Raw genomic sequence first — 13031 nt, 5'->3', positions numbered from 1 at the left:
ACTTGGGAGAGAGGACCACTTCCAGAGCTTCTGATTTTGGTTTCTCTTTATCCAGATACACAGGCAGGTATGTCCTGCTTCCCATGCCCTCCCTAGTCTCTGGCTAGCTGGCCTCTGCCTGCACTTGTTCATGACCCCCAGTTTTACCTCTGAATTCTATTCTTTTCTTTTCTCCAACACAAACTTTCTTTTGCTGTTGTTATTGCTCTTGTTACTGCTGTCTTAGTAGAAAACCACCCCTGATCATTAAAGGAAAATCAGATAGGCAGTAAGAGCAGGCAAAGCACCACAATTCTACCCAGAGAGGACCACAGTCAGCACCTTGACATAGAGCTTTCTCCATCTTTTTCATTGCATATGTATGTTTTCCAGTTTAAAAAACCCCTTTGTAGTATATTCCAAACACCCTTTCATGTTAGCAGGAACATTGCTATACCATTATTATTGAAATGAATTTATTCAATAAAATTCAATTTATATTCATAAAAAAATTCAATCAGTACACAAAGTTACAAAACACAAAGTCCATTTATCTCATGCCCTGTCTGTGAAGGGCACTGATCTCTGACTCTGAAGGGAACGATCTTGGGTAATTGTATGAAATATATATATATATATATATATATATATATTGCTTTCTAACATACCTAAATAGATGTGTTCTGTACTCATTGTACTTTTTCTTGACTTATACAAAATCTTGGAGTTCTTTCCGGACCCTTGTGCATGGCTACATCTTGTTGCTTTTCTCTGCTGCATCATATGGATGGACTACAACTTATTTAACCAATCCTCAACTGGTGGATATTAATGTTACCTGTTTTTTCTTTCATATACAATGCTTGAGTGAGGATTCTTATACCTGCTATTTTGGAGTACAACTGTTAGTGTGTAAGCAATAGTGAGGTTGTCCCTATAGAGTATCATCTAAGTGCATAAAGTAGCTCAAAGAGAGTGTGCGTTAAAAAAATTGATAGATATTGCCCAATTGCTCTCCAAAAAATGAAAGTATTTTTAAGGGGAGCTCTTGCCTCTGATAAGTCTTGAGCCCTCTGGTGAAGGCACCAAGAGGCAGATACAGTATAGCTCTGAGAGGGGGATCACCTCTCTCCCCCCAGCTGCCTGATTGGCTTCCTGTTTGAAATGGCCCTGTCTCTTCCTGCTGTGGCAGTCCCCCCTGGTTCCTCCAGGTCCACTTTCCCCCTCCAGGTTATGTCCCCAGATTTTTGCTGTGTTATTTGATTCTGGGGTGGGGGAGGGTTGTCCCCCAATTTAGAAGCTGACTGCTTTGACCCTTGCCCCCAGCTGATGGGTAGCTAGCAGCTGAGAAAGGGACCCTGGTGTTTGGTGCAGCCTGTTTCTTAGCCATCATTATTGTTTCCAGGGCTGCTTAATCTTTAACCTCGTCGGCCAGGGCCCTGGTTTATTGGGACTCTGTTGCTTGATAATTGGGCAGCCATGTACTGGGCCATCAGCAGAGCTGGTTGGGAGGGATGTTAATGGGACCCCATTAATGAAATGCCAATTAAAATTCCTTGGACATGTTGTTTACATCAGTCTGCCAAAGCTGAGCTATAGTCCTTCAGCCATGGGATGGAAAAGCCATCAGATTTCACGTGTTCATGGAGAGAAATAGCCTTCTTTTGACTGAGTCACTTGAGATCATGGAACAAAGTGACTAAATTAAGGGCAACCAAAAAAAAAAAAATTGACAAATCACTTAAAAAACATGAACCTCTGACTCAGCGAGGGTTGTCTTTGGAATTGCTGCCTCCAACTTGGCATCATGAAATGATGACAATGATGGTAACGGTAACCGTAGGAGGTTTTACCATTTTGCTGAACATTTGTTAGGTGCCAGGCATGGTGCTACATGTTTCCCAGGCATGACTTCATTTTGGCCACGTGGCCACGAGAGGTAGTTTCCATTTTTCCAATTTATACATGAAGAAGCTGACACTCCAGAAAGGTTTAGTGATCTTGGCCAAGATCACATCATAAGTGACAGTGCCAGGATTCATAGTGAGGCTGTCTGATGCGGGAGCATGTGCTCTGAGCCCAAGTTATTTTCACATCCACCCAGTCCAGCCTCGCTGCCCATCATGCTTGTCTCACTCCTGCCTCCCCAATTTTCTGTGCTAACTTGAGTGGGGCAAATGAAGCAGTAGTGTAAGATGCAGGTGGTTTTTGTTGCTAGATGTCTCATTTTGGAGAACAAGTTTCTTTTAGGAAACTCTCCCTATCCTTCTATGCTCTGGGTAACAGGGAATTCTGATGTTGAATCAATAACACTGATAAATGGGCATTTTTCATGTAGCTTCTTGGTGTGTGTGTGTGTGTGTGTGTGTGTGTGTGTGTGTGTGTGTGCACATGCATATTAGAAAGGGGGAGAGATAACACATGTATCTAGAATGAAGTCAATGGGGAAAGGAGGGGAGAAGTAGTGATATTTAGAGTCTGAGGACTGGTGGTCATGATCCTTGTGGGAGATGGTCAAGGTAGATCTCTTTCTTTTTTCACTATTTAAGGAATTTTTATTAAAGCAAGAATTTGATAATCCAAATTACATTTCCTTGCTCAGTTATCAATTCTGTTATTTAAAACAGAAGTGGCATTCTGAGCTATTCCACAGTAAAGAATTACAAAAATTAAAGAAAGGAATGCTTTAAATTTTTGTACTTTGCTAAAACTGTGGGCCTTGAAAGCCAAATCCTGATTCAGGAAAGCTTACTTCTGCCCTCCAAAAAATAGGGCAGTAGGGGAGAGAGAGATGTAAAGCAGTTCTGTTTTGTTGTTTTACCCTGATAAAATGTTTTGATCCTGTTTGTGTGTTCACCTGTGTCAACCAGTCTTTTCTCGGGGGGTGGGGATGGGAGGGTATGACCAGTGGTTCAGGTCAGAGTTACTCATGCCTGTTCCCTGGGGCTGCTGGGCCTGGAATAATGGGGTTCATTTCATCTCTGCAGGTCAGAGAAGTCGTAGATGGATTTTCAGTTCCATTTGTTCTGGGCTTGTAGTTTAGATGAACCTGATTAAAGGTTTATTTCATCCCATCAAAAGGTTGGAATGGGTTTGGAATTAACTTGGGAGGTTGCGCAAGCCCTAGGCAGTCGATCCTGAAGAATGGGTAGGGAAGCACAATATATGCAGATATGCTTGACACTGAGAATTCAGTTTCAAACAAGGCAAACTCAAACAAGGTAGAGCCTGCCCTCATGGGATGCACAGTCCCAGTATGAAAGAAAGACCTCAGACGATACAACGGGTCTATTAGGGGTATGATAATTTTTATTTTCTGTTTTGGGGGCTTTGGAAACACAGAAGACTCTCACTTCATCTAGCCTGGTGGTGGGTAGGCAGATTAGGGAAGAATCTCAATTCAAGGGTTAGGTCTGAGGTTTGAATCCAGGAATGATGCCAGAATGTTCAGAACACGCCTCTTCTAAGGTTGTTTTTAAAGAAAGGTCTTTAGATTCATATTCTCTTTGTCTCTCTGCGGTAGTAACCCTAAGACAGATTCTTAGGGTGCTCCAACGTCAATATTGAATGTTACTACAGCGGCCTGCTTAGGACAAATTATTACGATCGTGGGGATGAAGAATGTTTGCTGTTGTAATCATACAGCCTTAGTTTCAAAACCTGGCTCTACCACTTACTGCTGCGTGATCGTAAGCACATGACTAAATAACTTCTTGAGTTTCTATCTCTTTATTTGTAAAATGTGAATATTGATACTTTGGCAGGGCTTTTGGGAGAAGTAAGTGCCACAATATATGTAAAATGCCTAGCACAATGTTAGCTACTATTAGGAAATGCCCTCAGCTTTCTCCTGCTTCCTTGAAAAGATCCAACTTTGTGCCCAGAGCAAGTCTTTTCTCATGCTTTCAGCTTTGGGAAGATATGTGTGTGTTGCTTGGTGGGGAAAGGAGTTGAAATTCTCTGGTGTCGGGGCGCCTGGGTGGCTCAGTCGGTTAAGCGGCCGACTTCAGCTCAGGTAACGATCTTGCGGTCCGCGAGTTCGAGCCCCGCGTCGGGCTCTGGGCTGATGGCTCAGAGCCTGGAGCCTGTTTCAGATTCTGTGTCTCCCTCTCTCTCTGCCCCTCCCCTGTTCATGCTCTGTCTCTCTCTGTCTCAAAAATAAATAAACGTTAAAAAAAAATTAAAAAAAAAAAAAAAGAAATTCTCTGGTGTCCCTTCACTTTTCCATAATTTCTCATCCAAATATACAGGAACAGGCATACTGTGTTTCATTAAATCAAAGTTGCAACTTACAGTGTTTGTCACTTATGGTAAAGGCTGGTTAATTAGGAATGTTAACCAAAAGAACTTTTTTTTCCCCCTCTCTGTTTCCATTTCTCTTTAAGGAAGCATAAGCAAAAAGACTAGAAGAGTTAGAGTTGATTATTGGAGAGTTCACCTTCAAGGGGCTAGCCCACACTCCCTGCATACCCCACCTGTCCCCCAAGTTCTAGCCTGACTGCCTCTCTACTGCATCTCCTGGAGTCTGGCACAGTTTTTCATACTTTGTACTTGTTCTGTAAACATGTGTTAGATGAGTGAAGATTTAGCCTCGGCTCTAGCTAGCCTGAGCTATTGCTGTTGTCTACACATGGTCTGAATTTTCCCGCTTCCATGCTGTTATTTGTATTTTGAGTGCTTCTCCCAGTCATGGCCATATGGACTTGGGGTTGGAGTTACTGATGTCTTGTCTTACCCCTCTTAGAAGCCAGTAGGCTCCTTGTAGGCATCGGCTCCGCTTTCTTCATTTTAAAAAAAAATTTTTTTTTAATGTTTATTTATTTTTGAGACAGAGAGAGACAAAGCATGAATGGGGGAGGGTCAGAGAGAGAGGGAGACACAGAATCTGAAGCAGGCTCCAGGCCCTGAGCTGTCAGCACAGAGCCTGATGTGGGGCTCGAACTCACGGACGGTGAGATCATGACCTGAGCCGAAGTCGGATGCTTAACCGACTGAGCCACCCAGGCGCCTCCGCTCTTTTCATTTCTGAAGAAACACTGCATCTGGCACATTATACATTAACAGCTATGGAGCACTTGCAAGGATTTCAGTCATTGTGAGTTACCTATATTTGCTTATTTAATGCCCATATGCCTTTGTGAGATAGGTAGTATTATTAGCCCCATTTAAAAGATGAGAAAACTGTAGGCTTAAAGAAATTGAATAACATATCAATAGAAAGTTTGTTGAACTTGATGGAATTAAAGTGGGTCTCTAAGGCCTTTGGCGGTTCACAGACAGGACCTGCAGTCCCAAGGGATGTCTCTGATAATGGAGGAAAAGCTTCTCTGTTGGAGAGCAGAGCTGCCCACAGAACTGGACTTTGCGAAGTAGAAATGTGGGCTGATATAATGTTCATCATTCAGCTCAAAATGGATGGTTAAGAATTATTAACCATATTAATAACCATATTATCGTCTCCTAGCTTCAAAACAACCTTGAGACGTAAGTCAGCTATTATAGTCCCATTTAATGGATGATGAAGCAAAAGCCTAGAAAGAAGTGATAATAAGAGGTGGAGTTAGGACTTATACCCAGGCCTTTTCATTCTTAGCCAAGATTCTTGACTATGTTCTCCTTTAATACAGCAAGGCAAAGCAAACAAAGAATCCACAAACAAACAAGTGTTAAAGGTAGAAGATTCTCATAGGAGGTACCTTCTGGGAGCAGAGGTGTTTCTTTCTGGGAAGCAGCTGGGGAGAAGGCTGATTTGAATACAAAGTCTGCTGGGAGCTTCTGTCTCCCAGGAAGTCAAGTTGGACAGAACACCCTGTTCCTGCTGTTCTATCTTATGGTTTCTTGTGTGTTGCTAACAGAAAGGGGGGGGGGTTTGATCCCCAGGCTCTGGGGACTCAACCCTATCTCCTTAGACAGAAGGGGAAGGGAAGAAGTTTCCCTCTTTGCTTCCTTTCTCTGTGTTTTCCTGCTCATGCCCTGCAAGTCTCCTGGGTCCCAGGGTCCCAGCCTTGGGTGGGGAAGCTGCTACCCTCTCCCTACCAGCTGCCCACTCCCTACCAGCTGCTGCTTCTGGTGGGAGGATTTCTGGAGGGGTTTCAGTGGGAGGTTCCAGATGGGCCAAGCAGCAGCCCACTTCAGAATGAAGGGACCTAGATTCAAATTCTGCAGTGCCCCAGAGGGTGACAGATGGGAAGTGTGGGGGCTGTTTGCTGCCTTGATTGATCTTTGAGAATTTCTGCATTGTTCACCAAGCCACCTAGAATACACATCGCTGCACTTCATCTTCTTCCTTTTCAAAATGCAGGCCCATCTACTTTTGGCTTTATGAGCTACGAGGAAGTACTTTTCACACCCCAGATTTTAACTTCTTACCTCCTCCTGTTCTCTTTCTTCTTTTCTCTCCTCCAAATGTCAGGGTTTTGGTCAGCCAAAGATAAAGGTAGAAAGGCTGTGTGTGGCTCTGGGCCACAGGGACATGGTGCTGGTTTGCCTGAACTCTCCTGCTGAGCTCAGCCTTGGCTGGTCCACAGAGTCTAGATGTCCTGCATTTTATTTTAGTGTGGTGACTGCTTTTTCTCTCCACTATTTCTTGCTGTAGCCAACAGATGGAGGTCTCTGGTCCAAAGACTTCTTGGATCAGAAAGGACCTGTAGGGAGAATCCTGTTGCTTTCTCAGGCCTCAAGGCCAAGAACTAATTCCCACCATCCAAAGGAGATTGTTCACTTGCTTTTATTTAAAAATCTTGAGGAATGAATGCTTTAAAAATAGTGCTATGTAGTCTTAAATATTCCCACAGTTAGGGAAGTCTTTTGAATGTCTAACCTAAAATCTAAGCTTTAACTAAAGGCTGTTTCCTGTTGACATATGGAGAAGGAAGACAAGATTCTTCTCACTTTATGGCATTTGCTTCTCTTCGTAAAGGATCTGCCTTTTAAATTTATTTTGTCATGTCCAAACATTCCTGAGCTTCATGATGGACGAGCTTTAACTATAGGCTCAGTGATACATTAGGCTGGTAGGGAACAAGTGGGGAGCCCCTTTGTCCAGTGAAAGATAGACAAGATGGTTTATAACTGGATGTCTGAGAGTAAAATATGGACATTTGGAGGCTCTGGATGAAGGGTATGTGGGAATTCTTTGGGTCCGAAAGTATTTCAACTTAAAGTTTAAAATGATTTTTGTAAGAAATGATGTAAATCTTCCTTGTTTGGCTGAAAAACATTTTTTTTAAGTTTATTTATTTTGACAGAGAGTGCTCAGGAAGGGGAGAGAGAGAGGGAGAAAGAGAGAGAAAGAGAGAGTCCCAAGAAGGCTCTGCACTGTCAGCATGGAGCCCCATGCAGGGCTCAAATCCACGAACCTTGAGACTGTGACGTGAGCTGAAATCAAGAGTTGGATGCTTAACTGACTGCACCACTCAGGTGCCCCTTCTTTGTTTGCTTTTGAGAAGGTGATGAATGTAAGAACAGAGCTTAGCATGCTCTGATTTCCTTTTCATTATATGGCTGCAGCAGGGTTGCTTCCCAGGGATGGAGGGACTCTGAACCTCACTAGAGGGGCTAGCCAAACCAAGGGTGGGTAGCCCTCTATGGGAACAGGGAGGTATGGCCATATAGATTTATCCAAGAAGCTACAAGGCTAGAGAGAGGCCAGCAGAGAAAGAAGAGGGGAGGCCTGGAGCCCAGAGGGCAGGGAGTGCAGATACTCCTTGGGGCAATGGGGTAGAACCCCTAGAGGACTGAGAATGGAGGCCAGCCTGGGGCAATTGCCAAAGGGCCCAATTCCAGAACCTGCTGCACCAGGAATTGTCAGCTCATGGGCCACTTTACCTTGGCAGAGCTTGCAAAAATACTTTGACACTTCCTTTCCCATCACAGCATAGGAGGGAGGCAAAACAAGCTGTCGTGTCCCCATTCTACAGAGGGATAGTGAGACCTAGGATGGTGATGCTGTTGGCTCAGGAACACAGTTTGCAAATGGAAAAGTCAGAATTCAAATCTAGGTTCCTTCCTTCTGAAGTGCACACTCTTATGCTGACATTTTACTGTCTCTCTAATAGCAGGATGGTGGCCTGGGCAAATCTCAGGGTAGGAATTGTCCTTGGCATTTTCCCTGCATGGACATCTGGCCTGTGTGTTTTGTCTCATTCTAGCTGTTCCCAAATTCTCCTCTATCTTAATGGTCTCCACTGGCCCACCGGTCACAGACTGTTCCTCCTGGTGGTGGGGGGCAACATGTCAGGACAGATGCTGAGTCAGGCCTCCTTGTGAATCAGAGACTGTAGTAGGCTTGACTTGGGACATGAAGGATGATGCCTTCTGCCAGCCTTGAAATGTTGACTTCGTACCAGAACCTCCAGAGACTTCCAGCCACATAGCAGTTCTGACCCACTTTTGTTTGGCTGAGCTGCAGGGGGCACAGTGTGCAAATCTGCCAGCTTGCGCCTTGAGGGCAAATGAGCTCAATTAAGTAGGCAGGTCCCAGTGAAGCTTTTCTGCAACGCCATTATTAATCTCATGGAGCATGGAAGAAAATATAACCTAACGTCTCTCTGCCCCATTTTCATCTATGGCAATGTTTGGGAGGGAGGATCATACAGAGGGATGTCTTTGCTGCCACATTAAGAGGCTAGTTTCCCTTCAGCCAGGATGTACTGTCTTTCTTTGTGTGTCCTTATTCCTCATGCCCACCCCCAGAGTCCCCAGGACTCCACTCTGAATTTCACAGATTGCCATGGCCGTGGTTCATGGAAGGGCAGGAAGAGTGTTGTAACTTTGTTTTCTGAACTTCTGTTTTTTTTTTTTTGTTTTTTTTGTGTGTGTGGTGTGTGTGTTTTGTTTTTTTGTTTTTTGTTTTTTGTTTTTTTTTTTGGAACAGAGCAGCACTTTCCAGAGGTGATGCTGGGGGAAGAATTTCTTAGCCTCAGTCTGGACCAGGTGTGCAGCTTGATATCCAGTGACAAGCTGACCGTTTCTTCAGAGGAGAAGGTATGGCATGGGCCTTTGGTGAAACAGGAGCCTCATGCATGAGGCGGTTGTGGGAGGGAGTTGTGGTTTGGTGAGATATTTTTTTCTTCTTCAGTGGAAAAAAAAGGATCTTATTTTTTGTCCTTTTAAATAATTAGAAAAGGGCCTTCTGGCCCATGACTACTACCTTTGGTGTCTGGACCCTTTGAGAAAGAAATAACAATGGTGATGATGATGGTGACAAATCTGCCTCCATTAACTTGATGTTTAGAGTTTCCTACGCACTCTGCTAAGTGCCTTATTCTCTGTACTTCTCTCAGCCTTCACTACAACCTATGAAGTAGGCATTGCTATAGCCCCCACATTACAGATGAGGAAGATTAACTTGGAGGAATTAATTAGCTCGTCTGAGTTCACTCAGCTGGTCACTGCAGAGTTGGGGTCTCCCAGTCACCTGGTCTTAACCACTGTCCCACCTGGCTTCTTGGGAGCATCATTGAGCATTTACGCCAGAGCAGGCCTTTGGGGAACATCTAATAGGGGATTGAAACTTTTACTGATGAGGAAACTGAGGCCCAGAGAGGGAATAGGATCTGCTGGGGGTCATGCAGTCAGTGGCCATTGCAAAACTAGACCCCAAGTCTCTTGATACCTAGTTCCCTAACTCACCGACCATGCACCACTTCCTTTGTGCTGCAGGCTTGACTTCTGCCCACAGATTTAGCTGCACCGTGACTGCGGATCTATTCTACCTCTAGGCCTTCTCTCTCACTGACCCTCTGCTTGGACTATTCTCCCCTTCCGTCTTCATCTGGGTGAATTCCAAACCAGTTCCCATTCTATTTCTACCAGGAAGAACTTTACTGCAGGAGATGTAGTCTACTGTACTGAAAATAACGTGAGCTTTGGTGTTGGCCAGTAGGGTCCAAATCTCATTGCTAGTATTTACAAACTAGTTGGTGACCTTGGGTGAGATACTTTGCTTCTCCATCTGTTTACTCACATAGAGAGTGAGTGTAGTAATAGAGCATATTCCACAGGGTGATTGTGGGGATTAAATGGGATAGGGTGTGTAAAATGTCTGGTGTCATACCTGGGACCTAGTAGGTGCTCATTCACTGTTAGCTGATTTTATTATGGACCATGCATCTGGAATTAATTCCTTTCTCTTCTGTGTTCCTGGATAACACTCACCTTGTTCTGCTTTTAATTGTAATTAGTTCTGAGCCCATCTTACCTCCTTCATTCAACTGTAAGTTTCCAGATGGTAGCAACCACATCTTGTTCTCCTCTGCATCCTCAGAGATGCTCAGTAAATGTTTCTTGGATTGTCTTAGTCCATTCATAGTATCCAAGCTTGAAATCCTTTTCTGAGGAAAATATTTAAGGAAAAGTTCTTGCAAAGGATTTTACACTGGAGATGAGTATCCAAGGGGCATGTGTCCAGAGAATGGGGTGGAATCATAAGCCCCAGCCTGTTGTCCTGCAAAAGTTAGATCAAGAAGAAAAGCAGTTGTTTACTGAATCCATGGGCTGCCTGAAGACTTCAGAGAGATTTCCAGAAGGCACAACAAGCTGGACTCTCCCTTAGGCTCAGTGAGGCTTCTGTTTCCATTAACTGATGTAAAATATCACCTTCAGCGTAAAGAATGCCTCTGGCCAGCCGGTGAGCACCTTTCGCCCCAGCCTCAGCAGCAAAGACTTCTTGCCAAGCCTGTTTAATGCCTTCTCTGGATTGTACTACTCAATTGGCACAATTTGATGGAATGAACTAGTCAGTTGACTGACCATGTGGTTGTCGGTGCAGTTGGTTAGTTTGGGCTCTGCTTGCGTATATCCTTAGGTATAGTCTGAGAAAATTTAAATAGCCATATAAGCAGCAGGATTTGAATCAACCTGGGAGTATTTGGCTTGAGAGGGGGGGTACCCTGCCACTTTAGCTCCTGCTGGCCCATCCATCCTGCTCTAGATCATAGTAAGCTTTCTTCAGGTGAGAGCTTATCTATCCTTGTTAAGTGCCAGGGTGGTGGTAGAGGTGGGTTGTCAGTGGGGCCAGGCTTTTTAGTGCCCTGGAAACCACTTGGGCTTTGGACTCAGGCATACCTGGTTCCGTGTTCGACTTGATGCTTACTGGCTCTGTGATTTTCAGAAGTCACTGGTCTCTTTGAACTTTAATTTCCTTACATGTAAAATGGGAATAGTAAGAGTACCTCCCTTATAGAGTTATGAGGATCACAGATAAAAAAAAAAATCAAGTATATTGTTTGACAGGTACATAAATGGTGGCTATCAGTGTAATCAGCATAGTCCTTTGTTTTGAGGACCATTGACAATGGTAATGGTATCAGTTTTGCCACTGATAATGGTAAAATAAGCCATGGAGTTAAATGTATCTTTCCAGAAGCAAAGAAGCATGGCATTAAATCTACATACTTAAAACACTGTCTGCAGTGGCTCTCATTCATTCATATGCTTACATATGATGAGTTGCTTGTTCTGTGTATTAGAGTTTGGAGTATGGCTATTTTTCACATTAATGAAGTTGTGTATTATATTTGGTTCTCAGAAGTTATATGTAACTTCAGAGTTATGTGCTGCTTTTCATAAAGTGGATTGCTGATGATCTTGATCCCTTTGGTACCTTTTATTTTTATTTTTTTAAATGTTTGTTTATTTATTTTGAGAGAGAGGGAGAGAGAGAGATCGCATGCATGAGCAGGGAAGGGGCAGAGAGAGAATCCTAAGCAGGCTCTACACTGTCCCCGCCGACGCTGGGCTCGGACTCATGAACAGTGAAATCATGACCTGAGCCAAAATCAAGAGACGGAAGCTTAACTGACTGAGCCACCCAGGTGCCCCCATTTGGTACATTTTAGGCTGGCAGTTTATTTATTTATTTTTTATGTTTTATTTTTAAGTAATCTTTCTACCCAACATAGGCCTTGAACTCACTACCCCAATGTCAGGAGTTGCACACTCCACCGACTGAGCCAGCCAGGCACTCCCAAGGTTGACAGTATAACTTTGAGGCTTATCATAGAGCAGTGAGATTTGGCCTGAGATTTCTCTTTGGTGAAACCCATAGTTTTATTTTACCTTAATTGATTACATATTGTTAGAAGTTAAATAGCTGGAAGTTTTGACAATTAGATGTTTGTTGTTTGAATGTGAGCTCTTTAGGCTTTGAAAATTCTGTGATCTCCAGGAAATTTGGTGATTTCTACTTCCTTTAGTTACTTTTCATAATATGCAATGTCTTGCATGTGCAATAACTTTTTCTTTCAATATCAAATTATAGTGAACTTATTGGAATATATTTGAAATATTATCAGGGATCTGAATTTAAGCTAAAATTCAACTGTGTTTAATGTTAACACTTGCAGAAAACTGAATTGCACTAGTAACGAAATAACCTGTATTCAGCTGAATCCGTGCTTGAACAGCAAATCAGCTATATTATGACTTCTTTGCCTACAGCCCACAGGGTTCTTTCAGCATATATTAAAAAAGGCAGCCGGATTTCAAATATTAAAATGCAAAAAAACTATGTATCTTAAAATAGGGTGAATGTGGTGTTTTAATAATGATGATTATAAGGGACTGTGGCTAAATCTGGTCAGTTTGCTTGTCGGGAGTTTGAAAGTGCAGGTTTTGCAGTCAGAGTGGCTGGGTTCCAATCCTGCTGCCATGACTTTGGGCAAGTTATCTGCCTCCCACCAGGATGTATGTACCATTTACAGGTACGGATTTTCTGTCTTATGGTCACTGCCAGTGTAGTATCGGGTTCACGGTAGACACATAAACAAAAACATTTTGTTGGAGGAATGAGTAAAAGATCTTCTCTATGTCTTAGTCTTCTCACCTATAAGAGGGGGTAATGATAGTATAGTATCTTCTAGAGTTGTTCTGAGAATGAAATCAGATGCCACGTGAAAAGTTCTCAGCCCACAGGAAGTGTTCATTCTTGTAAGATATGATTATTGCTGCTATTATTATTGCCGCTATACTGTTACTCCTGCTACTACTGCTGCTGCTGCTCACCGTGGACTGGGGCCTTTCTCAAGGGGAGGCTCTTCCCAGGACCCATA

The 13031-nt window shown here is 43.4% G+C and overlaps 1 protein-coding gene across 10 annotated transcripts in view; it reads left to right on the top strand.

Moving 5' to 3' along the window:
• The window catches only part of KLHL3 (kelch like family member 3), a 278634-nt gene that overhangs the window by 216213 nt on the left and 49390 nt on the right, over positions 1–13031 (top strand). For 9 of the 10 annotated variants that reach the window (XR_006217022.1, XR_006217021.1, XM_042984589.1 and 6 more), the window contains one exon: positions 8855–8964. Coding sequence is in view for 8 of the 10 variants with exons in the window: in XM_042984589.1 (XP_042840523.1) it covers positions 8855–8964 (110 nt within the window). In the remaining 2 variants the exon portion in view is untranslated. The remainder of the gene's footprint in view (positions 1–8854; positions 8965–13031) is intronic. The other variant, XM_042984614.1, reaches the window with a different exon arrangement.

The sequence above is a fragment of the Panthera tigris genome, chromosome A1 (assembly GCF_018350195.1).
Source record: "Panthera tigris isolate Pti1 chromosome A1, P.tigris_Pti1_mat1.1, whole genome shotgun sequence".
In the NCBI taxonomy this organism is placed as follows: Eukaryota; Metazoa; Chordata; class Mammalia; order Carnivora; family Felidae; genus Panthera; species Panthera tigris.
The sequence above is the reverse complement of the archived record's forward strand: the minus strand, read 5'-3'. Positions and strand labels throughout refer to the sequence as shown.